Source organism: Cydia pomonella, chromosome 3, assembly GCF_033807575.1.
Source record: "Cydia pomonella isolate Wapato2018A chromosome 3, ilCydPomo1, whole genome shotgun sequence".
NCBI lineage: Eukaryota > Metazoa > Arthropoda > Insecta > Lepidoptera > Tortricidae > Cydia > Cydia pomonella.
The window spans coordinates 13,490,488-13,518,265 of NC_084705.1; the positions used below are offsets into that span (position 1 = coordinate 13,490,488).

The 27,778-nt window shown below is 37.8% G+C and overlaps 1 protein-coding gene across 7 annotated transcripts in view; it reads left to right on the plus strand.

The window, feature by feature from the left end:
• LOC133516128 (cadherin-89D) overlaps nucleotides 1-27,778 on the plus strand; it is a 95,907-nt gene that overhangs the window by 44,529 nt on the left and 23,600 nt on the right. For all 7 annotated transcript variants that reach the window (XM_061848877.1, XM_061848876.1, XM_061848875.1 and 4 more), the window contains exon 4: nucleotides 15,708-15,894. In XM_061848877.1, coding sequence (XP_061704861.1) covers nucleotides 15,708-15,894 — 187 coding nt within the window. The remainder of the gene's footprint in view (nucleotides 1-15,707; nucleotides 15,895-27,778) is intronic.

Here is a 27,778-nt window from a genome sequence, read left to right on the forward strand (position 1 = left end):
GTGCAGCGGCTTCGCCACCAGTGGCGACAGTGCTAACAGGGGGCGGCTGCTCCCTGAATTTTCCTCGTGCCCCCTCGAACTTCACGTACACCGACCCCAGCATAAAGCCAAGTCGGCGCCCGCGGTCCACCAAGGGTTGCACCACTGTCTCCGGCACGCTGACGACAGCGAACGTTTCCGTTCCCTGCACCTCGCGCCGGTTGAGTAGCCAGCGGTCTATTTCCGCCCACGGGTTCTGGTACCGAAGGGCTCGGCCTACTTCGCCAAAGTCCTTCCAGACGCCCGGGAACAGGATGCCGCATCGTACTCGCTTTGGCACCTCGCTGAGGCGCCTGACCACCACCTTCTCCCCCTTATCGAGGGTGATGGTGGCCACGCTGCGCTTGAGCCATGCTAGCGTAGCCTGATCCTCGCACCACAATCTCAAGGAGCCATTAGCCCAGGTAGGCTTGCCCCTGAAGATCGGTCCCGCGGGAAGGCTTTCGGTCGGCTGCTTTGCCTCCTGTGAGAGCAGGGCTAGCAGTTGCCTCTGGACCTCCTCCGACTGTTGCGGGCTCAGGTGTCCCGAGGTGGCAGTGGTCACTGCCATCAGTAGGTCCGCCTTTGCAGCCTCCGCATAGTCGGCATGGGGGGTTTCACCTCGCGGTCCAGTCTTCTGCCTCTTAGGCTCGCCCCTGGGGGATATGGTCTCGTCAAGACGAGCCCTCTTGGCAGACGACCGGGCCCCTTGGTTACTCCCACCCTCGGCCCTGGTTCCTTTCGCCCCTTTCCCCTGGAGGGGGGCGCGGTTTGCTGCTGGTGGGCCAGCTGCTGCCCGCTCCCCATCCTTTCCAGGGGCGCCTTGTTGGGGCTCCGGGGCGGTGTTGTTCAGGGCCGCTTGGGCCCTTCTGTATCTCTGCCGTTGCTTCCTGTTACGCTTGTGCGGCTTAGCCGCGGCTGTAACAGGTGGAGGCGGGGGCACAGGAAGTTCAGCCCGTTTACCGGGCTTTCGCTTCCGCGCCTTCCTGGACTCGTGTACGGTCCAGCCAGCCTCCAGCTGGGCAGAGATAGGGTCCAACACCACCTGCACCGGTTCAATCACCGGGTCCTGCTCCGTAACAGGGGGTTTTCCCCCTGTTGGAACAGCACCCCTGGATGTCCCCGGTGCTGGAGGTAGGGGCCGGGTACGCTTTTCCGATACGGGGGGTTTCCCTCCCGTTGGAATGGTACCCGTGGATGTCCCCGGTGTTGGTAGTAGGGGCTGGGTGCGCTTTACCTTGGCGGGGGGTTTCCCTCCCTTCGGTATGGCACCCTTGGATGTCCCCGGTGTCGGTAGTGGAGGCGCAGTACTCTGGAGCACCGGGCCTGCTGCTTTGGGCGTCAACGCATCAGGTTTACGTGCCTTCGGTTTCCCGGCGGCTCTCCCACCTGGTGCGGACTGTCCCTTGCATGGCGGTACTGTCGAGACTGCGCCGCCACGGTGTGTGTGTGTTTTGTGTGGTGTGGTGTGTGGCGGAACTGTCGGAACAGCTCCACCATCGTGTGTGTTGTTGCCTGCCAGGGTTGCTTGTGCCTCCCTGTAGGCACGTGTTAAGGAGGGAGGAACTGTCGAAACAGCTCCTTGACCCTGTGGTGTGGTGTGTTGGGTGGAGGTTCCCGGTACAGCCGAAGCTGCTCCGTCTCCCTCCGGTGTTGGGGTTTGGGATCTTGGTTTATCCATTGTTCCTTTTGCTTGTTTTCACCTCTCGAGCTTCCCACCCTCCATGGAGCCCGCACCTTTGGGGATGTCACTTTGGACACCAGGAATACCCAAGAGGTATAGGTGTGTTGAGTTGGTTCTCCTGCGCGACATCGGGAGCTGCAGACACGTGGCTGGAAGAGACGATCCCATCTCCTCCAGTGGTTCCACGCGCCCTTGCCCCGTCAGCATGGCCGAGCCCCAGGCATCCTCCCAGAGGACGCCCCTCCCCACACCTCGCCTGCGGACCGTACCACCTCGACCGTACGGGACGCGTGTCCATTACCCTGCAGTGGCTAGTTGCAGGGCCACCGTTTCGCCGGAAATTCGGACCAAAAAGGGCATATTGGCCCACAGGGGATAACTAACCCCGACCCCCTGCGGGCCTCGGCCCCTAGGACTCCTGCATCCCCGCTGACGGCGCTCTACTGCGCAGGACAAACGCAGGTAGGTGAGTGTAGTCCGCCTAGGTCACCTACTCCCTAAGCGGAACCGGGAGATCCATAAAGCATAGCTGCCAATTAGATCGAAACCAAATTGCCAGCCATGTTCTACAGGAAACTCCAGAGTGTGTCATACCCCCTTCGGGTTTTTAGGTCCTCGTGGGTTATGACGTCGCCTTCATACTCGGCTACTGGTGGTCCGGGGCAGATGGAACGTGCGACGCCCGACCGACCACCAGCATTACCAGGGTGTGCGACCCACCCCACAAGTGGGATGGGTTCGTCCATGGCCTGCGGCGGCAGAGCCATAGACGACGGGGACGCGTATGATAGACTTGAGGGAGTGAGCCCGCTGGCTCAGCGCCGCACACCTGAACCCGCGTGACTACTCCCCCCTACACCCCAACAATGTACCTATATAGCAATCCAAAACCCATTAGGACTAAGTTAGACTGGACAACAAATCCGTCACAAATCTTAATGACCGCTTGCAAAACTGACCTAATTCTGTGTATATACAAGTGCATTACGAAATTTACCATCTTCATTTTAGGGTCTAGTTTGCTTAGAATTTACTTCACGAGTCCTTTGTCGTGAGAAAGGATCGAGATATTCGGATTACCATCTCCATACCGGGCTGTATATAACTAGTCTAATCTTTATTACTCTAGCAATACGAGTTCTCATGCTTTGTATTTAGCTTTAGGACAACATGAGCCATTTTTCTTCTTAATTGACATGGATTTGGATTCGTATTGGTAAGTATGTGTTTTGAATTACAATGGGAGTTGGTCGCTTGCTGCATCTTTGAGAACAATGGCCTCATTGAAATTCGTGGTATGTGGTATTGTAAAAGTATGAAATTATAATTATTTAAGATGTCATGAATTATAATAGGAAAGGTCGTAAGTAATAATCTCATATTTTGATTCAATGAACAGAAAAACGTATTGAACCTATACCAGTATACCATAATCAACGATAAAACGATAACTCTTAAATTTGATTTTAAAATTTTCAGCATTTACTTTTTTAATGAGCTGCAAGATTTAAATACTTTACATTTTTATTGTCTTGATTACTGAAGACAAGAAGAAACCTAACGTAAAAAATTAGAACAGGAGAACCGCGAAAGTATCTCACCCGCAAGATAGGCTACCGTTAGATATTGTCGCGGCATTCCTGGGCTAAAAAAACTACCAATTACCTTGACTTTAAACTATCATAACATAGAATCTATACATATAAGCAGAATTTACACTGCGAAAGTAGTTATCGTAATATCATATACGATAACGGTCTTAAACCAGTATGTTGCGTTAGGGTTAAGTCTGAATGGGGTTAGTGGCTGCAATGTGAAAAACTGATACTCGTCAAGCGGGCCATGAAAAAGTTCATTATGATGCTGCCCCTAGTTAAGCCTGTTTTTATAGTAGACAACGTTCTGAGCAGGCTTGCGTGATTTTAGCCGATCGGGCGTGTTCGGATGTAAAAAACTTGAACATTGTTAACAGATTTAAATAGAAAGGTAACTACACTCTAGAAATAAGTAGCTATATGCACTGTTACTAGCTAGTTTAACAAGTAACATACTAAACTCTTCTAGTACTTATGTAGATCGTAAAATCTTGAATGTATCTACTGAGCCGAGCCCAACATTTAGTAAGTACTTTTCAAATATAATGGCAATATTTCTGTCAAATTAATATGCTTGTGCTCAATTTGGACGTCACTAGTTGGTACTGACTGATGTTTGGTAATTTGCGGTCACAGACGCTCAACGAGCGTAACCACGCATATAACTTTACCAAGTTTCTTGTTTAACTAGTGTACATTAAATTAATAGACACGTCATTTTAGTTAATAGTGCATGCCTATAGATACGCCTGCTATAAACTCGACATTTTTATATTAAAATACTTAAAATTATCAACAAACCTAAATAAGATGAGATCTATTTGCACTTTAAAGTAAACGAAGCGAATTAAAAGGAAAATATAAACATTTAGGTCAAACTTTAAAAAAAGTAGGTAACAACAACAATTTATGCACAAAAGCTAAACATATGAAAATTGTTTCTAAAAATGCACAATTATATTTTAGAGGGAAATAATTGATTACTTTTTTGTTAAAACTTACAACAATATAAATTTATAAAACCTCGGTCCCTAACGCGCGCAACCATCTCTGTCACGCTTGTAGTATATTCATAAACATTATAAATTAGTATGTTATGTTCATAACTGTGCGGCCAATATGTAAGATTAAGATTATAGATACTGCATCTCACGAAGGTAAGCTGTTTAGCGAAATTAGACTTTGATAACATAATAATAAAAGTGAAAATCAAGGCTCTTCATAAAATATACTAGCTATAATTATATACTGTAAGGACTAGCATAATTACTGTAATCCAAATCGGTTAAAACTTGTAATAATTAGATTACTTCATCAATTCATTAAGAGGGAGATGTAGTATATTCATAAATATGTATTGGTATGGGTAGGTTTAAAAAAATATATAATTCAGTCTATATCCAGCTGTCTGTGTTCACTTCAACGCTTACGCTCAGTGAGAGCGAGAGAAGAAAACCTACAGGACTTTAAAGTAAAGTTATATGTAAACTAGTTTTAATCCCAAAACTTAGCTATCTTCCACTAGAAAATCGCAGAGTAACTTCTTTAACTACCAATCACCTGAAATAAGTGGTAGGCTTTAGAAACCGTCTAATAACTCATCGCACGTATCTACCGATGCGGTGTTCATCTATACCCCAGGCTTCAATCAGCGACAATCCATCATAAAACTTATAATATTATGCATTTCCTATTCCGCGTAGCTTCCTTATATCAACTTGTTACGTTGTCGTATTTGTCAACAACCTGGATTGCAGCATAACTGATACTTTATATATAAATATGTATGTTTCTAACGACAGTTGTAGTGTTTCCGTCTATTTCTTGTTATTGCTCAAGAAAATTCTGCTAAGGATATTAATATGGAGATTTGTAGAAATGAAAGCTTCAGTTGCTTATATTGTAATATAAAATCCGGTTAAGTGCGTGTCAGACCATGGAAAATGAAGTTTCATATGTTTGATTTATTTTTGTTTAATTTATTTTATGTTTCTTACTTACTGCTATACTATTGCGATAATAAACTCTGTCAACATTTCAACTGACTATTACAGATCATGAAATATAGGGCAATACTTCATGATCTCTGACAGTGACAGCACGACAGACGGACGGACAGTACGAGGTTTAGGCTGAGTGTTTAAATTTCACTAGAATCGGTTAATAATTGCGACCTGTAGATGAGAACATCTGGACATACGAAAGCATTTTTTTTTTCCAAGGTGAAATGGGGACCATCGTTAACGCTCGGTCAATTAGTGCAGATAGTTGGTAGACCACCTGTCGGGAATCATGGGCGTATCATACTAAAGACATCACATCAGAACCTTCAACAGTGGATGACGAGGGCTTTCAATGAAATACGATGTTCCACTCAAACAAGATAATCTAATATGTGCCTTGGAGTATATTTATAACAATATTTATTGTACTTTTGTGGGTATATAGTTGTTTAAGAGGCTGTCAATACCTAAAGCGCGCACACTGTCTATTTGTATCGGAGTAAATGAGATAGCATTGTCGCATGTTACTGGGCCTGGGCAAGAGAATAATAAGAAAAATATTTAAATAAAAAAAAGTGGATTATTAGTGTAATATTTTACTCAACAGCGGTTTAGATATAAATGTTTTGAAATTGTGATTTTAATTGCAGACCCATAAGTCATAATCATAACAATAAAGACATAAAACCGTTTAATTGTGATTTTAAGACCAAACTTTGCAATTATTTTCTATCGAGCCGATTTCGTTCAATCATGTATCGAGTACAACCACGGTCTTTGAAATATAATTAATATGAACATATATTTTTCTTACTTGACTAAAACAAATAGTCTTTCTTAAAAAACTGTTTAAGTAACATCAATTTCAAGGACATTGGGTGTTGACAGCCTCTTAAGTGAACATTGCAGTTATCAGTTGCATCAAGCTTGCGGTTTCTCTATTGTTTGAGTCGCAGGCAGATTACTTCCCCATTAGAAGGAACATTATATGGTTTTATGACACCCCATGACCCCACATTGGTCCATATCATTTCTTTAATTAGTATATGTATGTATCAAATGTTATTGTTTCAGGAAACTAGTGGCCCATAAATACCTTAAAACTAGCGTACATATTTATAAACAATATATCTTAATATTACAAATCACGTTATGGCTGCGATGCATTGCGGAACCGCCGGAACTTAATTCATATGGTGTATGATCCAAGATTGGAAATAAGTGCTAAGCTAGGCGCTCCTTAATGGTTTACATTTTAAATAGCGCCCATAATAACATAATTATGTGGTTATTGCGATCTCTGTAAATGCTTCATAATGTCGTGTCTGTGAGATATTAGTCTATGGTTTCATTACTATCAGGAAATTTATCACTAATAGCTTTGTAATAGGTACTTAAGCACTTTCTCCCAACGTTTATTTTATTACTTATTTGTTATGTAAATTAAGAGTTATATTAGATACTTACTTAGTGGTAGACGTCTGTGTTTTTTTTTACTTAGCCAGCAAAGATTTATGGCACCCAATCAACGCTGTCGTTTTCGGAGTCTAATGGCCGACCGCAAACACGAAAATCGAAATTGACTCTCCATCACTCTTCCATATCAAAGCGATAAAGAGGCGTAACGAAATTAAGATTTTCGTGTTTCGCGGTTGGCTCTCTGGTTTTGATTCTAACGTCGTCCGTAGTGCGTACTTAGTGACCACTGACTAGCGCTATACTGTCTGCGCTTTTAAGCAACTACTGAGGGTCTATGGCGACATTCTGTTTTCCTTTATCTGCCTCTTTATCAATCCAATTTATAAGAGCGATAGAGAGGCAGATAACAAAAGTTCGTTGTTCGCGGTAGGCTCTCCGACCCGTAAACGACTTTTAGCCACGCACGATCTACGTAAAACTGGGCGTAGAGTGCTCAACCTCCTATTACATAGAGTAGGTTTCGCCCTGTAATTTGTGTCGTGTATTGCGATGAAACTGTGGTTGTTTTTGTGATTTAGTTAATGTAAAATTTCGTTTTAAAGGTTTATCGTTAACCTTAAGGGTTAACGATAAAAATGCATGATTTTTTCTTTTTGCCTGAAATTAATATATGTGTTACATAATTGTTTACTGATTCTGGTGGTGTTTACTGAGTCAATTTAAATTTATAATTTAGTTTTATAGGTAGGCACTCCTTATGAATAATATGTAGTCGCGTTTATGTGGCGCTATTCCGTCTTTAATGTAACTTACAAGCACAAATGTTGTATCTCACAATTTTTTTTATTATATTTATATTAATACAACCCGGCAGCTTGAACATGTCATGCTCGCTTAAAAGTCTTTACTTACGGTGGCGTCGTTGATCGGGTCGCCACTTTCCCGAATGAAGGTTGAGGGAGGCGATGGCTGAGATACACGTCATACTCGTGAACGGGTGCTGTTTGTGGAGACCGGTCTGTTTAAGCTTACGCGGGGTACAGGTTATGTTAAAGTATGTAACTTTACTTTTGAGTGACATTAACGTGAGACACTTCATTCGGTTCTTGTCTGTTTTAATTTTTTTGTCTTTTAATTATTTATATAAGAATTCAAGCCTTGGCGACCCTCTACATCTCTAAGGATAATTTAATATATATTTTTATATTTTATCTCTGACACTTAGAGACTTATACATCTCTAAAGAATTTTAGTATTTTATGGTTTTATTTTTTTATCATAGTTTTTTTTGTGTAATTTGACATTTAGAGACAGTATACATCTCTAATAAAGTATTTATTATTTCATAGATTCGATATTTGTAATTGTTTTTTTTTTAATTTATTGTTTGTAAAAATGGACATGTAAAAGTGCCCCTGTGGCCTATTTGCTGAATAAATGTTTGATATTTGATATTTGATCTGGGAAAAATAATAAAACATCGATTTTACTGCTAATTCAGTGTTAGAATTTATATAGGCTAAATCATATTTATGTTAATATATAACTTTCAGTAAGAGATATCAGAAAGGTACACTATTTGTGACATACTTATGATAATGATTTTAAATATAAAATAATTGCAAACCCCGAAAAAAACCGCCTAAATCACATACTAAAAATCACCTACTTTTCGAGATTTTTTTTTCAATTTTCCGCCATGTCGTCCAAACTAATCTAATTTTTTAAAACTAAAAAACTGCGCAGATTTGAATAAAACATCTGAAACTGTATTCATTTACACGATCAAAATAATAATAAAGGACTAAAAATTATCATTAAGTACATTTTTTAAATCTGTGAGCTGTCTAATGCTTTGTAGACATTTGGCAACACTATGCATTTAAGGGTTAAATTAATTCAATAAAAACAGACCTAGGACTGCTGTGGACAGATTGGAAAGCATCTTTACCCATTTAAAAATACAGCAGTGATTCTCAAAATTTAAATTTTTATGACTGTAATAATTCTGTTTTTATAGTAAACAGCAACGCAACAAGATGGCCTAGGCAGGTGTGTTGCCAGCAATCGAAAATCTCTTCTAGTTTAGTAGAAAATTGAATTAACCGATCTTGACCCGATCCGTTCTTATCCCAACATACCTTAATTATTTTTTTTCGAGGACGGTAATTCAAAAGAAAAAGATTTTTATTTTAGCAGTGTATGATGTATTCGTGTATTACATAGGATAATGTTTCTATATACGTCAAAATTTGAGAGCCACAGACATACCAAATTCTCGTATGTGGGTCAAGATCGGATGCAAAAATACAAAAAAAAATAAACATTTGATCACAACTTTTAAGTTTTTAGTTATTAATGGCTGCAATTTATATACGTCCGAGGAGATTATAATTCGGATAGATATGCTTTTGAATACCTTATTATTATCTGATCATTCGGAGCGTTTTATTTTTCTCGATCCGATGTTAACCCGCGATGAAACACAAAGACTAGCATGTGTGGCTGCGACGGGCTGTATGAGAACTATTCCGACTGCGGCGCTAGAAATAATGATAGGATTCCTACCATTACACATATACAAACAGAAAGGAGCGGCTGCCACGGCTCTCCGGTTGAAAAAGCTAAACCTATGGACATCCTTCAGCTCATCGCACAAGAAGATCTATGAAAATATGATCTCAAAACTACCCATGCTGGAGGCGCCCATCGACAAAACACTAAAAACTATGATCTTCTGGAAAGAATACGCCATATCATTAACAGAAGATCCGAAAGAAGGGTTAGACCAAACAAACCTAAGAATATTCACAGATGGCTCAAAAACATATGAAGGGACAGGATGTGGTGTCTTCTCGGAGGACCTGAACATACACATCTCAAAACCCCTGGGAGAATATAACACGGTATTCCAAGCTAAATGTGTAGGAATAATAGAAGCTTGCAGTGCTATAACAAGACGACAAGTGAAACACGAAAATATACTAATACTGTCAGACAGTAAATCAGTACTACAAGCGCTATGCAGCGACAAACTTAATTCAGAGCTCATACTCGAATGTCATCGAAGCCTCACGGAAGTGAGCAAAGAAGGCAACAAAGTAACAATTCAATGGATAAAGGGGCATAGTGGATCAAGAGGAAACGATGGAGCGGACGAACTGGCCAGGAAAGGTTCAGAAACGCCGGCATATAGACCCGAGCCCATCATACCCCTACCAATATCCTATATACACAACCAGCTAGACCTACATCACAGACAACTCCACAATAAATACTGGAATAAAATGGACACATGCAGGCAGACCAAGGATATTTTACCGGAACTGAACCACAAGCTCACCAAAATACTACTGAAAACACCTGGACACCTACTACGTAAAATAATAGGATTAATTACACAACATAACACACGTAACAAACACCTACACAATATGGGTAAAACAGACAGCCCCCTGTGCAGAGCGTGCATGGAAGAAGAAGAAACAACAAAACATATTCTCCTAGACTGCAAACAGGTAGAAGTATACAGGAACAAATACCTAGGGACTCCGTGCACACTAGGAGAGGCAGTTAGCAACCTGAAAACTTTGCTAGGCTTCGTGGAGGAGCTGGGGTGGTTGAGTAGCGTTACCTCGTTTCACGCAAAATAGGCACGATGGTTGTCGATTTGCGGAAAATGCCCAGAAGCAGTAACTAACTAACTAACCCGTGATGACAAATTCTTCATTACCCTTGAATAAAAGTATGACTCATCATTACCCTGGTACAAAACTGAAACGGTTGAATAAATATTGAAGGTTGCCAATATTCAGGCCTAAACTATGGTTACAAGAAAAACGCCAAAACATTTATTTACAATAACAATGTATATATAATGGATATATATAGAGGATTACTATAACTAGCTTAAATCTAAAATAGGCCCTTGAGGCATTGTACCAAGGATGCTGGCGGCATTTCTTCGTTGTATCGCAATACTGATACGTTGTACGAAGAAGCCGCCAGCTCTTCGGTCACCAGTTACGTCAACCAAACGCTTCGCGATTTCTGCAAATGGTTATTATTTAACGATTTACACCACATTTCTAGAATCTGATACGTACTAAGATCGGGTTTTTTTTTTCGCGCGGTCTCTCAATTAGTCCCAAATTATTGATATTACCCCCACCTTCTTACATTTATTTTTAACATCCACAGATGTTGCGCGCTATCGGAAGAAAATGACAGACCGAATGCCACGCGGGTGGAGCCAGCAAACTAAAACTAGTAAATCCGATCATAATCATCGTTCAGATTGTCATCGATTAATACGTTTCTCGGTAAATTTGAATTAGTCTTTGCCAAATGCGACGATTGACCTCCTTAAGCAGAAAAAGTTTACCATTTACACCCGGTATCACTAAAGGAGAGAAAATGCCGAAAAAAACAAAGATCTGATCTGAACACATTCGGGAGGCGAGGTCAAAAAACTACTTTCAACGGTACTATTACATGCGTTTGTGTATCATCATGACGCAATCTAATAATCTGAAATCCATTCTTATTTTAAATATCAAATTCATCCAACCGTATGCATAACCTAGATCAAATATGTCTCTCTAATCCAATATTATGTAACACTATTAAAAAAGCTTTTATTACGTAGTGATGGACACATAAATCATTTAATTATGCATAACGATGCATAATAAAGTTTATGTCGAAGAAAGTTGCATTCATGTAATATTACAGTTACATATGTTACCATATTAAGCGTAATTATGGACGATGAAACCGTAAATTATATATTCGCTGGCAACATCTTACTCGCACTGATATGCTAGTATGAGCGAGAAAAACTTTTCTCGCTCATACTAGCATATTAGTGCGAGTGAGATGTATAGAAAGTAAGTTACGCAGACGTTCGCGAATATGTTCGTTTGACAGACACTGATAAAACAGGGCTAAGGTTCGAATTTCGAATTTTATTTATAAAAAAGTAAATACCACAAAGTTGCTAAGAACTAAATATGATTAGAGTACCTGGGGGCCTAGCCAAGATAACAGTCGAAACCCTATCATTTCCATACATTATTTACTTACATTAATTTTAGCGTTTCCTTTCGTTCTCTGCATTTTCTGCAAGCGATTATCATCTTGGCTACCCCCTGGCGCCGTAGTGAACGAAACGGTAAATGTATTTCTATCACTCTTTCAAATAGGTGCGACAGAGACATTAGCGTTTCGTTCACTACGGCGTAGGAGCAAAGTATTGGCATCTTAGCTTGTCACCCTATACTGTTTTTAGGTACCTATTAACTGAGTTAATTTTAGGGTAACCGTGAATATTGATATTTTTAAATAATAAAATGTTTGATTTTTTTCGTTTTTTTTCTTTATTATTCTATATGTAAGGTAGTTAAGGAGCGAAAACCAGGTTTCATAAAAAAAATTAAATGCTCCTAATTCTTATAATATTGAAAAAAATTCAAAAATCAAACGGCCCGAGGCCCGAGCGCTAGCTTTGATTAAAACACATTAGATTATGTAATAGTTATTTGTTTTACAAGGGGGCAAAGTTGTTGTTTATCCGCTCCTGCTAATATTGATACCCGAGCAAGCGAAAGATTCCGAAATTAAATCTGGAGCGTTGCGAGAGTTTCAAGACACGAGAGTTAAACAAACTGCCTCCGAGAGAAACACAAAAATTTTCACCACACCAACGCGAGGAAAATAGTAACTATGAAATACCACAGAAATCAAATCAAATCCAAATAAACGTAATAATAAAATATAATTTAAAAGTCAATTCTACCAGCTAACAAAAGGAAACAGCTCAACATTTGCATCTGATTACTTAGCCCCACATGTGGATAAATAGTAGATTGTTAACCAAGGGTTGAAAGTGACCCATTTCACCTAAGATATTTCGAATAAGTTCGAATGGTGAAATGGGTCACTTTCAACCGAGTTAAACACTCTACTTTTCATATCGACTATGAGGAAAGTAAAAGACCACAATTTCATTTCATAAAACTAATTTATTAAACCAAAGAAAGAACCACTACTTACTAAAAATTAAAAATTTATATTTGTTTAATAATAAAATTTAAGTAAAATTAGAGCAATTTGATAATGACAAATTGACTGTTTTCCTAGCCATATTTATTCAATATCCTTAAATCTGTTTAACAAATTTGCATAGGTACTTACTCAGAAAAGAAAAGGAACATTGGACAGTCGCCATCAGATATATCGGAGCGGTCAAGGTGCTCAAAAATATCTGGGGGCCTACCGCGAAAACCGATGTTCGCAAATTGCGGGGATCTTTCTTTTTTACTCTCACTAAGTCGTATTTGGAGTGACAGAGAAAATGCCCGCAATTGACGAATTTCGGTTTTCGCGGTAGGCCCCCTGACCACGCACTGTAACGCCTTGACATAGAGAGTAGAGACGTGTTCCGATATTTGTGAGCACCTGGGCCCCTCCGATATATCTGATGGCGACTGGATACGGCAACAAAAAAAAGACCTTGATAAAACTTATACGTACGAGTGTATAGTATAAGTAACTTATCTAAAGGCCGTATAACGTATAATCATAAGATAAGTCACATTATCAATTAAATATTGCAATGAAAGATACATACTTACATACTTAATGCACTTATCCCGTTTTCCGCTTCAATGTTCAGATTCAAATAAAACACACACATCAACTAAACAAATAAAGCTGGTTTCTGTCACTACACTGATGTCCTTGAAGCTTAAGCACAAAACGAATATAGTCCACACTCTCAGGAATTAAGTAAAAATCGAATAAATATTCATCATAAAGGCAAAATTGCGGAGCCTGCTGGGCGGTTTTTTTTTCGACTGATTAATTTTCTTTTTTGTCAACGATGTAACGAGCGCGACCGCGAGCCTGTATTAGGTACTCGTATTGTACGCGTGCACAGAGTTTCCCGCATTCATTTATTTTTTTGTAATATTATGACGACTGCGGACTGTGTTTATGGTAATGGATTATCAATGATGATTTAATATCTAAATTTAACAAGGAGACAAATATAATACAATATAATAATAAACCACGTTCATTTCGAATAAACTTATTTTAGCTCAATCTGATGACTAGCAAAGGTTTATGTTAAGCGCCATCTAGTCGTGATCCATTGAAGCGCTAGGCCACCAGAACAGAATATGCAACCACGGTTGGCACTCGCTTTCTTCTCTGAATATTAGCCTGCACACAATCCGTTAGATGTCGCTGTAGATAAAATAGTCAACAAACCACAAAGTGTCTAGTAGATTAATTAGTCCATGGTCTAGGTAAAAAAAATGGACGGTTCATATTATACCGTTTTTTTTTGTTATTTCCATAAGGATTATACTTTGACCCGAGTAACGGAGATGTTATAATATGTTAGATATTTTACGAGTTTAGCTGCAGTAAGTAGCTCCTACTAAAGAAATGTAGGCTGTAATATTTAGAACCTCAAGCTAAATTTGATGTACAGTCAAGTGTAAAAATATGGGTGTACACACCTTACTCAAAAATAATTATGTCCCATAGCATCTTATTCCAGTGTAATAACTGTAGTACCACATTTATGAGACGATTCTCTCGATACATTTTTTTGCAGCTGAATACAGATGTCTTCAACGTTTCAAAAATCTATTTACTTACATGACTCTGAGACACTGACAATAATATTATTATATGGTCTTTGAAATATATTTTTGGAACTTTGATGGCGTGTCAAGATGTTTGTCAACTTGACCTGACCGTACACACTTTCACCACAAATTTTGACCTTCGGCACAAATTTTGATTTTTTTTGATTTTTTTAGCTGAGGTTTCATAAGTCCCAGTACAACAGAGTTAGGAATTTACCAGTTTTACTTTTGTTTGCGTCGGGAATCCACCTCATTGCCCCACAGGAATCATAAATAATAAAGGTAGCCTGCGTCCAAGTCCTAAACTTTATTTTCGGGAGCTCTGACACGCACTGATAAGTTGTTAAAACAAATATGTGAATTATGCATTTCACTTCACTTTACTAGTTTTTCACAGCAATATGACAATATTATAGGTACTTACAATTTTATGTAGGTTATTGTTTTGTTTTGATGATGACAGATTGACATTGCAGCATTTTTTCTTCTATACGGCAGCGTAATGTTCGGGTCAATAAAGTCGACCAAAGAGGTTTTCAATATCTCCTTATTAACGAGGACGATGAGTGTCTCCTATAAGAGTATCTGCGGAAAGAGATAAGTCGTGGAATATAAGGGAACCAATACATTGTATGACTTTTCTCTTTCCGCACACTCTAGTACTTACTATTCATTATAGTCTTTGATGAGTACTCGTATCTCTCTTTATAGTGTAACCACCAACGGAACCACTACCCACCACTTGTAAACAACTTTGATGTGTGGGTAGGTAAGTTATCCAAACAAACAAGAAATTGGAACAAATTATACTCAAAGTCAATATTTTTCCCAACAAACTCGATATTAGGTATCCAATTACTAAGTAACTTAAGATTAAACTTTGTTATGATATGAAATAATAAAATTCACGAATAAAACAAATGATCGGAAAACTTTCTAAAATAAAAGTACCTATTAGGGTGTGGAAAAAAGAAGGCTGCAAGATAAGTCAACCTTATTTGAAAAGATCTTGAAGTTCTAAGACCAGAGCACACCGATTGCGTGAGCGTACGTGCACGTGTGCCCTGTGTTTTGGTTGGAGCCGTGTACGCACACGTCACGCAAGCAGTGTACCCACCAAACCAAAACTTGGTAGGCAACAAAGAACCCGACTAAATTACGTAGGTTGTTTTTGGTATGTTGTTAGAAATGTATTGTTTAAGTAAGTTTGGCTATTCTGAGGCAAACGAAGGTCACCTTATGTAGGACCTATTTATGATCGTCGTGGATAAAAGACAGAATGTCTTTTTCATATCAAATGACTCAACAGCTTGTCTCATCCTTTCAGAAAAAACCTCAGCCTGCAGCCCGTAGACCGGGAGGAGGATGCCGCATTATTCACTTACCGCGACGTGAACCGGACGCACGTGGCGGTTGTGCTCGCGCAGCCGGTCGACGCGCTGGTCGACAGCGACTCGCCGCAGAACGTCGTCAAGTTCCGGCTGGGATGCGACTACGACGCGGGAGACGACTTAGTAAGTACTTTTAATTAGATTTTATAACTTTACAGACTGGCTGCAAAGGATAGAATAGTGGTCAACGTGGTCTGACAGAATAATATAGTTATGTCGCATTCAGTTTGGATCAAACAAAGGCGAATGGCGCTGTTCCGGACGCGGGAGACGAGTAGACGACTGTGAGTACCTCAGATCATAGAAGGTATTAGATGGCTGACGGAGGCGTGGCGCGTGTCGCCGCGACATGGCCACATCGTGGCCATACCGGCCCGCCATAAGACAGTAGCAAATTAGTTGTCATTAAACATATTAAACAATGTGCGCGTCAATTTTATTGAAATGCCGAATTATAGCGTTGTTTTATGTTGAAATAGGAGTGCTTCCAATAACTATAAGAATCATGGAGTTACATACCACATGTGAGTACATTTTTTTTTTCACGTATTAGTCAATAAAAGCACACATTTTAACAAATAAATCCAGTGACATAAGATTTTTCTGAGTCAGACCATGTTGTCATACAAACGCGTGGCAATTTGTCTAAGCATTCTACATTGACGCTTTTGCATGGAAAATTATTTGTAGTATCCTAAGCAACGGCGCAATGCATTAAACCGCTAACGATATTCACAGGGGCATTATTGTTTCTTGGTACAGTCAACATCAAAAGTAGCGGCTCAAATAACGCTTCATAAGTATCTGCTTAACAAAAAGTGATGTCTTTAATATAGAACAACTAAGACTGTAAAAGATTTATTTTTGAACGGGAATTTTAGATAAATATCTAACATTTGGAAAAGTTATACGGAATATCACATAGTTTTGGAGCGTTGTTTCATCCGCTACTTTTGATGCTGACTGTACGACCGGCAACCGCTCCCTTCATTGACGCCGCGAAATAGAGTGGTGCTCGTGCATAATTGATCTTTGAGCGTTATCGATAAAAATGTTTGGATATAGTGTGTATGAAATTAATCATTTTTCAAGTAAAATTTTACAATTATTTTATATGCACTTAATGTTTAATTTAATACTTATTAATTTGGATTAAAAATCGAATAGGTACGTCTAAAAATAAACTGTTTTAATTAAGTACAATTTATTTATTACATTATAGTTTATACCTATAAGTATATTTTATTCAGGTTCTTAGCAACGACTCGAATAACTGCACTAGGTATAATCAAATATGTTCATGATTGCATTTTTTTTTCAGTTTCCCGAAAAATTTCAGTATTAAAGAAAAATAGATAGATGCTACAGGTAGAGGCCCTAACTGGTTTCCGAGCGAGAAAAGTGTTATCTGTTCGGATCATTTTCAAGATCATTTCCTATTACACTTCGCCTCATTTATATGTGTCAGTGCACATGGAAAAGTACCTTGTTGCAGGTATTGAGTTATGCATAGTTCCAAAAAGTAGATGAAATTTGCTATCAATACAAAAAAGAATAATGACTGTAGGTGGAACCACTATTTTTATATAAATTTTTGAATTTACGACTTCCGAAATGCACAAGTTGAGAAAATTGCATTTAAAGTTTATAGTGGCAAAAAACACACTTCTACTTCGAAGTTACATAGTGAAGGGTATAATCATAATCTTTGGATGTTAAAGAATGATAATAAAGGTGAATTGTCTAAAAATACATGTTAATTATTCTGATTCCTTAGGTTGAACATGCCAGGGTGTCACACAGAACATGTAGGGTGGAAGAAACACGAAAGTGTTAATTATACCCAATTCATAAAATAATGAGATTAAAACTGTTAGTTTCTCATCATAGTTACATATTCTATGGCATTTTGGGACAATTGAATGAAAGAAAACTCCATAATCATAAAGAAATTTAATAATTACCGCATTTTTAACAATTACAAAAAAGATCACTAATAATATTAAAAATCAACAAAATAATTAGTAAATTCATGCTATATCACAAGATCAAATGGTATCGAGCGTGGTGTACCACAATGGTATAATAGAAATGGTGTTAAAGCAGTTTTTTTTAACAATAAAGTTTAGTGACTCGGTTGAAACTTTTGTATGGAAACGTAACTAGGGTACCTTGTCACGACATTTACTAAACTTTAGTAACTTAAACTCGAAGATCACTATTTTAGTACCTATAATGCAAGAAATATCTGTAACAAAATGTTATTTAGGATAATTATAGCGGAAATAAATGTATTCTTATTTATAAAAACTTCTGTTTTAGTCGTGTAAGAGATAAAGTTTAGCATTTTACTAAACTGGGTACCTTGTCACGCTAAGTCATTATCTTACATAAATGGAGTAAAACTAGAAAAAATAACTCAATTGTGTACATAACTGCACCTAATTTATGATTTATCAGTCTTTCGATCAATATTATAATACTAATTAAACGTCAAACAACTAAAATCACGGCTCAATTTTTCATTGACTAAATTCGAGATCAACAAATTAATTATTATACACCTCGTGACGCGACCTTGGTGTGGTTTTAGTAGGAGAAATATACCTAATCGGTATTTTCCCTCAATCTATCCTCAGCATGGACAACACACGATAGTGAAGGTGCAATTCTGTATCGATATCGATGAAATAGGCTTGGTGAAATATTCCGGGCATGGTTATTTAAATCAAAATACTTTGTTTTAGTACAAAACAAAATAAAATAAGTAAATGTAATGTCGAGGTCTGTAATGATAGAATTATTGGATTTTTTTAATATAACACAACGGCAGCCGACTGCAGACTAATATCGCGCACGGCGCGCGGCGCACGAGTCGCGTCACATTCCCCTTCCCCGCCCCATCCCCCAGCCCCTCGGCACCTTCACCTTCAGCATCTCTGATCGAAGTAATGGCAAACGTATTAAATTAAAATAAATAGTTATTTCATACAAGAGTCATGCAAGTTGAATGTTTTCTTATAAAAAAACATTAAGTATTTTTTTTTTGTTCAAACAATTATTTTGCTATAGATCGATCCTATACCCTATCTTAGAAAGAGGTAGTTACTACCCGCGATGGAAATATTGACAAAATTATTCAAAATTTAAAGGCTTTTAAGACATGGCGTGACAAGGTACCCTGACTACTAAACTTTATAGTCGGAGAAATATACTAAAAAAACATAATTTTACTGATATTCTTATACACACGTGTTCCTTAGGATGTAAATAACCTAATTATAACACAAACCCATTTTGGCACTTTTTCACCAACTTCCACAAAAACTCATGTAACTCGGGAACTAAATGTCGTGACTAGGTACCTTTCCAGATGCACTGACACATATAACGATTGAATATAAATATGTTTAAAATAATAGTATATTGTATACTTAGTCGATCCAAAAGTTCTATCAGAAAGATTTTTACTGATAATTATGATTACTGTTTCCTTATTATTCGTAAGTACATATGATTTAAAAGCTTATTTAATGGTGCATTATAATTACAATATAATTTACTATAATTTGCTTTCGCAGTTCTTCATAACTCTATGTAACATGCTGGAATTGCTTTCAATTGGTGAAGAAATATGCTATAATAAACTGAAACAATTTTTTTAATGTAACACTGATTTTTACTCCGTTTTGTGAAGTACAATCCAGGCGAGCGCTCGCGTCTAACGACAAGCCCAAAGTAAACAATTTAAACAAACATTACATTAAATAATGACTAAAATTTAAACCAATTTGATGAGTTTAGCATAAACAAGCTTTCGCATCATGGTACATGTTTTTTATTTATTTATTAAAAACTTTGTATTACATTTTATCAGTAAAAAACTTTGTGGAGAACTTATGGATCAATCTAATATACCTTACACGTACCTTAAAATTCTTAGCTCGCAAATAAGGTCAAATATTTAAAGGAATATAAATTAAGTTAATGGCAATTATTACTTAAAACAAAAATGGTAAAACTCTAAGGTCATGTTCTGAACATATAAAATATCGATAGCTCTATCGAATTGTCCTCCTTCTAGTGCCGCCGCTCTAGGCTCCTACACCGCGCGGTTTGGCCAATCACAGTGCGTGAGTTGGTTGTCTGGCCGCGCCTTTAATGATGTGGTAGGGGACATTTGGAGACAGCGAGACTCGTTCAAATTATGCTTCGTTATAAATCGCCTTACTTCTTATATCTATGTAGTGCCAACATGCTAACAAATATATTCAAATAATAAATATTGGCCAAAACTAAGTTACATAAAAAAAATAAGCTAAGTAGGAATTCACATTAAATTATATTCAATCATATTATTCATAAATGGGCGACGGTAATTTTATTGTTTACCATCAGATGCAGATGAATCGCTGCACGTTTGCCTCCTATATCATAAAAAAACGTGCGCGTTTGCCTATCAAAGCTAAAGAGAAGGAGAATATTTTTCTTTTTGATTAAATGTTTGTAAAGACGTGTAAGTAACATAAATATTCCTAAAAATTCTTTGTCAATGTATTTTTGGCTCGTGGCGTATTGGTGATGCGTTCAGTACAAACCAAACGAAGGCCAATGAAAGAGGTCCTCGCAGTGGCTTACGTTAGCGAAAAACTCGGTGCGGCGCGGCGCGGCGTGCCAACGGCATTCGCGTTCACAACGAGATCGCCCACGTAGGACACTTCCGTAGGTATCAAAGGATTGAATTCACCCGCGCCGCTTCGCGTTCGCGAGTTATTCGCTCATGGATTACCGATTTGCCCCTATGTATGTTCACGAAAATAAATTGTGGAAGACTTCAAACTTCCTCTATAGACTATTTATTTAGTAGAATTAAAATAACTACGATAATTTTTCAAGTAAACAAAATCGCAGGCAACAAGTATAACATTTTATCTCAACTCGTTTTGTTTACCTTGAATTTGTGAACGACATAATTATTGTTGGATAAGTGTCACTAAGATTACTTACTTAATGCGACTGAAATTAGCTCGGACTATCTCTACCTTTGATATGCTAAAATATGTAGATCTAAGCCTGGTCTTATTAAAGCAAGTTTTGAAATTTATCTTAATCAGGTGTAGGTAGACCAGATTCAGCTGAGCCTTAAGGTATCACTGTGATGGACGCATTAAGCCTCCTTTTTAGCATTGAATAATCCAATCCCACCAATGCGTTAACTCCAAATTAGTTAGGTATTAGTATTTCGAAACAACTAAGATACATTTAACTCGTGAAAAAACGCATCTAATGGTTACAAAATATTATCCGGAGGACGACTGTGCTTATCGAAAAGCTTTCAAATTTTGACCTTAACATACAAAATGTCAAAATATAATGTAGAATTTATTAACTCTACATAGTGTCCGTAAACAACGTTAACAACAAATAAAATGAATTAATCATGCTCTATTTATCGTGTTGCTGCAAACAGTATTACGTTATATTTCAATTTTATGAGAAGGTATAATATTTTTCACTGCCTGAATTTTTGGAGGATTTCAATTTACAATTTGCGCTAACTTGCTTGCAAATTACAGCATATTTCGTAACACGTAAGGGTAACGAATACTAATCCAATGTATACACAATTACAATTTGTTTTTAGCTATTGCAAAATAACGGTATTCCAAATTACCTCGTACAATTTAGTTAACTCCCAAATCTAGCCTGATTTTAATTTAGTGAATCCGGGTCTGAGTGGTAAAGTGATGTGGGCCCTAATGTGGGTTGATTGACGATAATGTGCTGCAGACGGGGTTGGTAGCAATCAAGTACCTACTAAGTCTACATGAATACGATACATACTATTATTAATAATAAATAATAATATTAATAATAATATAATTATAATAATATTAATAATAATATAATTAGCTTGTGGCGAGCTGTTGGGGAGTAACGACCCCACGGACCCGAGTACTCCCGAGAGTCGGTCAGGGTCTCCGTCTCCGGCGTGTCTTCGTCGGTCGGAGTGGACCCCAAGGGGACCCGCAGGACTCTCAGCTCTGGCTTGCCTTCATTGGCCGTCCAGAGAGGAGTCGTTAGAGCTAAATGCTCCAAGGGTGGAAGTGAAAACTTGCATAAGACGCGAGTTGGCACAGTGGCTGTTATCAGCCACTGGGTAGAAAGCGGCGTACACCTCTCGACACCCCTGAGCCGCTCACACCGGTGTTGCTCCTGGTCGTCTTCACGATGGCATTTTCAGGGGCCCATCTAGTGGGCGGCGAGTCACCGCCTGCCTTGATAACTAGTGGAAACATTGGTATGGCAGGTGTCCGGACGTCTTTGCAATAACCCAGTCTCATTGTCCTCCCAAACTTCAATCCATAGACTGTTATACTGTTCATTTTTACTACAATAGTCCCAATGCCTGCTGCGACCGGTTCATGGGTGTCTATTGTTGCGCCTGTGAACGGGTTCCAGCAGGCGTTCTACATGACATTAAAGCTCTCCAAGGGGCCTCTACGTGTTGGATCTATATCCCCACGCAAGCCTATCAAAAGACCGGGATTTATAGGCCCGTGAAATCCAAGGAAATATAATAATACTGAAATTCAAAACATTTTCTTAAAATCGTTAAGTTATAGAACAGGTGCTTATACAGGATATACTTAGACGTTATGTTTTTGTTTAAAATTCTAAAAAATATTATTAACTGTCCTAGTCTACTAAGATTAGCTACTTTCTGTTGCTAATCTTAGTAGACTAGGACAGTTAATAATCTGTGTCCGCATCACCCCCTTACGCCCTCGATCGCTGTTTCGTATTAGTTTTTCAGTTAAAAACTATTCCAGGTATACCTTTTTCAGACGAGTTCCTAGTTACTATAATAAACATCTATTCGAAGTAGATTACTTTCAAAGTCGTTCTTCTTCTTAGCTTGACAGAGCGGTCGTAGTCACCTTGAGGCATCCATATTTGTGTTCGTTGGCTAGTCTAAAAAATATAGTTAAACGTAAGTTGTTTTAGTACATAAGCACAGATATCAGTTATTTTTCTATCCGATACAAAAATTTGCATTAGCTATAACTATATTTATTTCAGTTCACATAATTTAGAATTTATGAACCTCCAGATCTTTTTGTTGTATTTTCCTTTTGTAGTGGTACATCATTTGTATTGCATTTTTAGGGTTCCGTAGCCAAATGGCAAAAAAACGGAACCCTTATAGATTCGTCTTGTCCGTCTGTCTGTCCGTTTATTGATATGTTTTTATGACTGATTGGTTTCCATATAAATTAAAAAAAAAACTTTTAAGATCAGCTTCTATTGCGTAGATTGTTACAAAACATTTCTAAAATGTGTCCAGAAACTTATCGTATTTTGTAACATTTAACTAAGTGCTTTGTTAATTTTTGGAAAATGTTATTAAGACTATCGGCCCGATTCGAACTTTAGGATGCGTCAAACATTTGCTAAAGATACTGTATGGATTAGATACCTATGTCTGTGTCAAAAGTGAAGTTTCTTAAAACAAAACGCCACTTTTGACACTGAGATATCCAATCCATATCGTATCTTTAGGAAATTTTAGACGTGTCTTAATTTTCGAATCGGGTCGTTTTATATAGTATCAAATACCTAGTAAATTTCAGTCGGACACACCAACCATCGACCAACATCGGATTCTCTACGAGTATATTATTTATTTATTTATTACAACTTTATTGCACAAATGGCGGACTTAATGCCAAATGGCATTCTCTACCAGTCAACCATAGGGCCAAACAGAGACACTTACAATTGGTGCAGAGAGAGAAAAAAGTCAATGAATATGGCTGGCTGAGATACACGTCATACTCGTGAACGGGTGCTGTTTGTGGAGACCGGTCTGTTTAAGCTTACACGGAGTACAGGTTATGTTAAAGTATGTAACTTTACTTTTGAGTGACATTAACGTGAGACACTTCATTCGGTTCTTGTCTGTTTTATTTTTTTTGTCTTTTAATTATTTATATAAGAATTCAAGCCTTGGCGACCCTCTACATCTCTAAGGATAATTTAATATATTTTTTATATTTTATCTCTGACACTTAGAGACTTATACATCTCTAAAGAATTTTAGTATTTTATGGTTTTATTTTTTTATCATAGTTTTTTTTTGTGTTGTTTGACATTTAGAGACAGTATAAGTACATCTCTAATAAAGTATTTATTATTTCATAGATTCGATATTTGTAATTGTTTTTTTTTAATTTTTGTTTGTAAAAATGGACATGTAAAAGTGCCCCTGTGGCCTATTTGCTGAATAAATGTTTGATATTTGATATTTGAATAATTATGATAATTAAACATTGTCACCAGACATTGGTATGCACATTTTCAAAGATTTCGTAGTTACCATTCTGTCAGAACAGGCCGAACGAGGGCTATTAATAAATAAATATCATGTAAATAACAAGCATAAGGAAGTACCTTCGCAGCGCTTTGTACTTACATCTTTTTACTAAGACGAGAAGATTTTTGCAATAACTCAAAAACGGCTAGACCGATCATGTTCGCTATAGTTTTATTGTTTTTAGTTTTATTGAAATTATAAACTAAGCTTTTGTTTCACGATTTTTTTCATATTTTTTTGACCCATGGTTCAAATGTTAGAGGGGGGGGGGACACATTTTTTGTCTTTCGGAGCGATTATTTCCTAAAATATTAACTTTATCAAAAAATGGTTGTTGTACACGCGTATTCGTTTTCAAATACCTATCCAACGTTACTCTATAGGGTCAAAACAAAAAAAAAACATTTTGTCTGGGAGGTACCTAAAATAGTACATTACGATACAAGTGCGAAAAATAGGAAATTCGAAACGAGTGGCGATAAATTAAAACACGACCGAAGGGAGTGTTTTAAATCGACACGAGTTGCGAATTACCTATTCGCACATGTATCGTACAACGTTTTACAGTACATATGGCCCTTTAAATGTTCGACACAGTAACATAATATGCTACTTCTCGCACTAGTGCTATAAAGTAGCCCCATATGTACTGTAAATATATTTTTTAAGTTTTTATTTTACCATTTTGATTCCATGCTTAATTGCAGCTCTGTAGCACTAACGATCACGGAGCAAAGCCGAGGACGGATGGACAGATGGACATGGCGAAACTATAAGGGTTTCTAGGTGACTACGAAACCCTAAAAATGGGTCGATTATGAAGACACCAGTAAAGACGAAACTAAATAAAACCCTGTACAAGAGTACAATGATAATAGCACTTGTATTTTTCCGGTCTGTGAAACCAAAAATGTCTAAAAATAGAAGAACGTAAAAGTCGTGCGCGATACAATCTCGTAAATCTGTGGCAGTGTAAAGGTCTCACCATAAACTTGAGTGGAGGCGATGAACTGTGTGAACTCGTCTTTACCGACATTATTTGCATAATTTGCACTTGGATCGTTCTGATGTATTGTTATTTACATTCGATATTCATATTCTGAGCACCTTCAAGATTCTGAGATAAAATAAAAAAGAAAGTAAAGTAATATTAAGCATCTTAAATAAAAATATATTTGCCAACAATAAAGTATGTCATGATTCAAAACTGAAATGTTTTATATTTACTTATGTTATGAAATAAAACCTGCCTTGCAGGCGTGCATAAGCTACGGTGAATGCTTACCATAGCTCAGGCTTGCCATAAGGCGGGTATGCTTGTTTGCCACCGTCGTAGTATTAAAAAAAACAACGGGTTGCACTCCGGGAGTGCCGGCAGAAGTGAAAACTTGAATATTAACGTTGTGCATTTTTGATATTTTGGAGAAATTGAGTAGCAGTTTTATAAAAAAGAGATAATTCTCTATTATACTCGTACCTACCTACGTAAATAAATTTGAGTGTGGAAGATATTTTGAAATGCGAATTTTAGTGTTAATATATAACATACACAGAGTAATTCATGAGACGTGAGCAGGACTACAACCGACACAATCAGTAAATATTAATGAATCGTTCACCATCATAATATTAAGTAAAACAATCACGCTTCTTTTCTGTTATTTAACTTTTTGGTAAGAAACAATTTGAGTATCTACAATCATGGACACCCAACAACACAAAGATATAATACAACTCAATTAACAAAGATTAAACCTCTTTAACCGTTATGACACTTGACACTTTAATTATGGAGAAAATAAAATGTCACACTTGAATGAGATACGATTTTTCAAAAGTAACCAGGCTTCGATGACATTCAATTTGCACGTCACCATGATGTCACGTGTCCGTCTAACGAATTTTCAATCTGACGGTCACGTGACCTGACACGACTGACGGTCACGTGACCTGACGCGACTGACGGTCACGTGACCTGACGCGACCTGGAATTTTGAGTGTGTCGAGGGTTAAGCAAGCTTTGCCTCCCAATGAATCACAAAATTTTTCACCACGCCAACATGTTGAAAATACTAACTATGAATGAAATAGGTACCAAAAACATCAAACCAAATCAAATACAAATGAATGTAATCAAAAATGTATCATTCAAAATCATTATTTATAAGTAAATTCTACCATGTATACCATAAGGACAACTAACAATTTGCATCTGATTACTTTGCCCCACAAGTGGATAAAATGCAACGTTTGGTTGGTGTGGTGAAAATAAATGATCGTCTCATTTAACCACATTTAACTAATTCACGACAACGCGTGCCTTGACTCGTTTTGTCATGTTATTAAAGGTTAGATTTGACAAATCTGCGCTTCATCGAGGATGACACGAACTCCTTTACAACTTTAGATATTTTCATCTGGCAGTTAATTTCTTTGTTAGTTAGCTATCCAAAACTTTGGACATTGTGAAACAGGCCCTAAGCCCAAGTCTAATAAAGCCCGTGTCTAACTTGAAACATCGAAATGTTAATAACTTAATAATTTTCATAAATTTGAATGCATATACCGGGTGTCCGATAATTAATGGACAACCTTCTAATCACCGACAGGGTACCTTAAGCTGTTTCAGAAAATAGACTTAAAGGTCTTGTAAAAATTCGTGGTTTTCGAACTTACTCGTCGGTACTACATATTTATACCAAATCCTAATCTAGTACAATGTCCTATCAAGCACTGTGCTCTATATAGCTATACGGCAACCATCAGTTTGACTACGACATATTCGCTAGCGTGTGCTTAACTCACTTTTATATGCGTCTCACTTGTAGGTACTCGCATATTAGTTACGTAGACGTTAGCGACACGTCAGTTTGACACTGCCAAGGCAGTCGTGGTAAGGCTATAAGTTTTAGCGTAAACAAAGATCGCCAATGACATTAGAAAAGCTTTAGTAATGTAGGTACGTTTACATCTAGCAGCTCTCAAGTACAAAACACTGTTTTCTAACTTAGCTACGCCTTGCAAAATTGACTTTGGTAGTTTTTCTCACCGTTTGAAAATGTGCTCTTTTAAGGCCCAATAGATTCGAGTTCTTCTCTCGCTCTCACTGAGCGTAAGCGTAAGCGAGATGGATGTGCATGCTCGGGACCGCGGATATCATGGTTTTGAATTTTAATTATTTGTGTGTTTTAATAATAAATAACTAATCGCTGAGTTGGCCTCAAGTTATTTTCAGAAATAATATTTAATATTTTTCGTTTTTGTGCAAAATTTATTATCATTTTTAAAATACATTTTAGACCTTTATTCGTGATTTTTTTCCATCAAGCGAAAGTCAAAAACTCAGGATTCTAATCGCCGAAGTCCCTAGAGAAAGGATTCAAGATTGCTAATTAATTTGTGATTTGAAAAAGCGCTATAACTTTTCAAAAACTCCGTTCACTGAGCCTACTGCACCTTAACCACGTAATGTGATATACCAATGAAAACAGAGCTCTACTTAGTCGTATCCAAACAAATAATATGGTTTGCGACATAACATAACAACATAATATAACAACATCACATACCTTTTTTACTCTTCAGTAACTGTTGCATTTTTTTTTAATGAAGGGTTAAATCCTCTTTAAA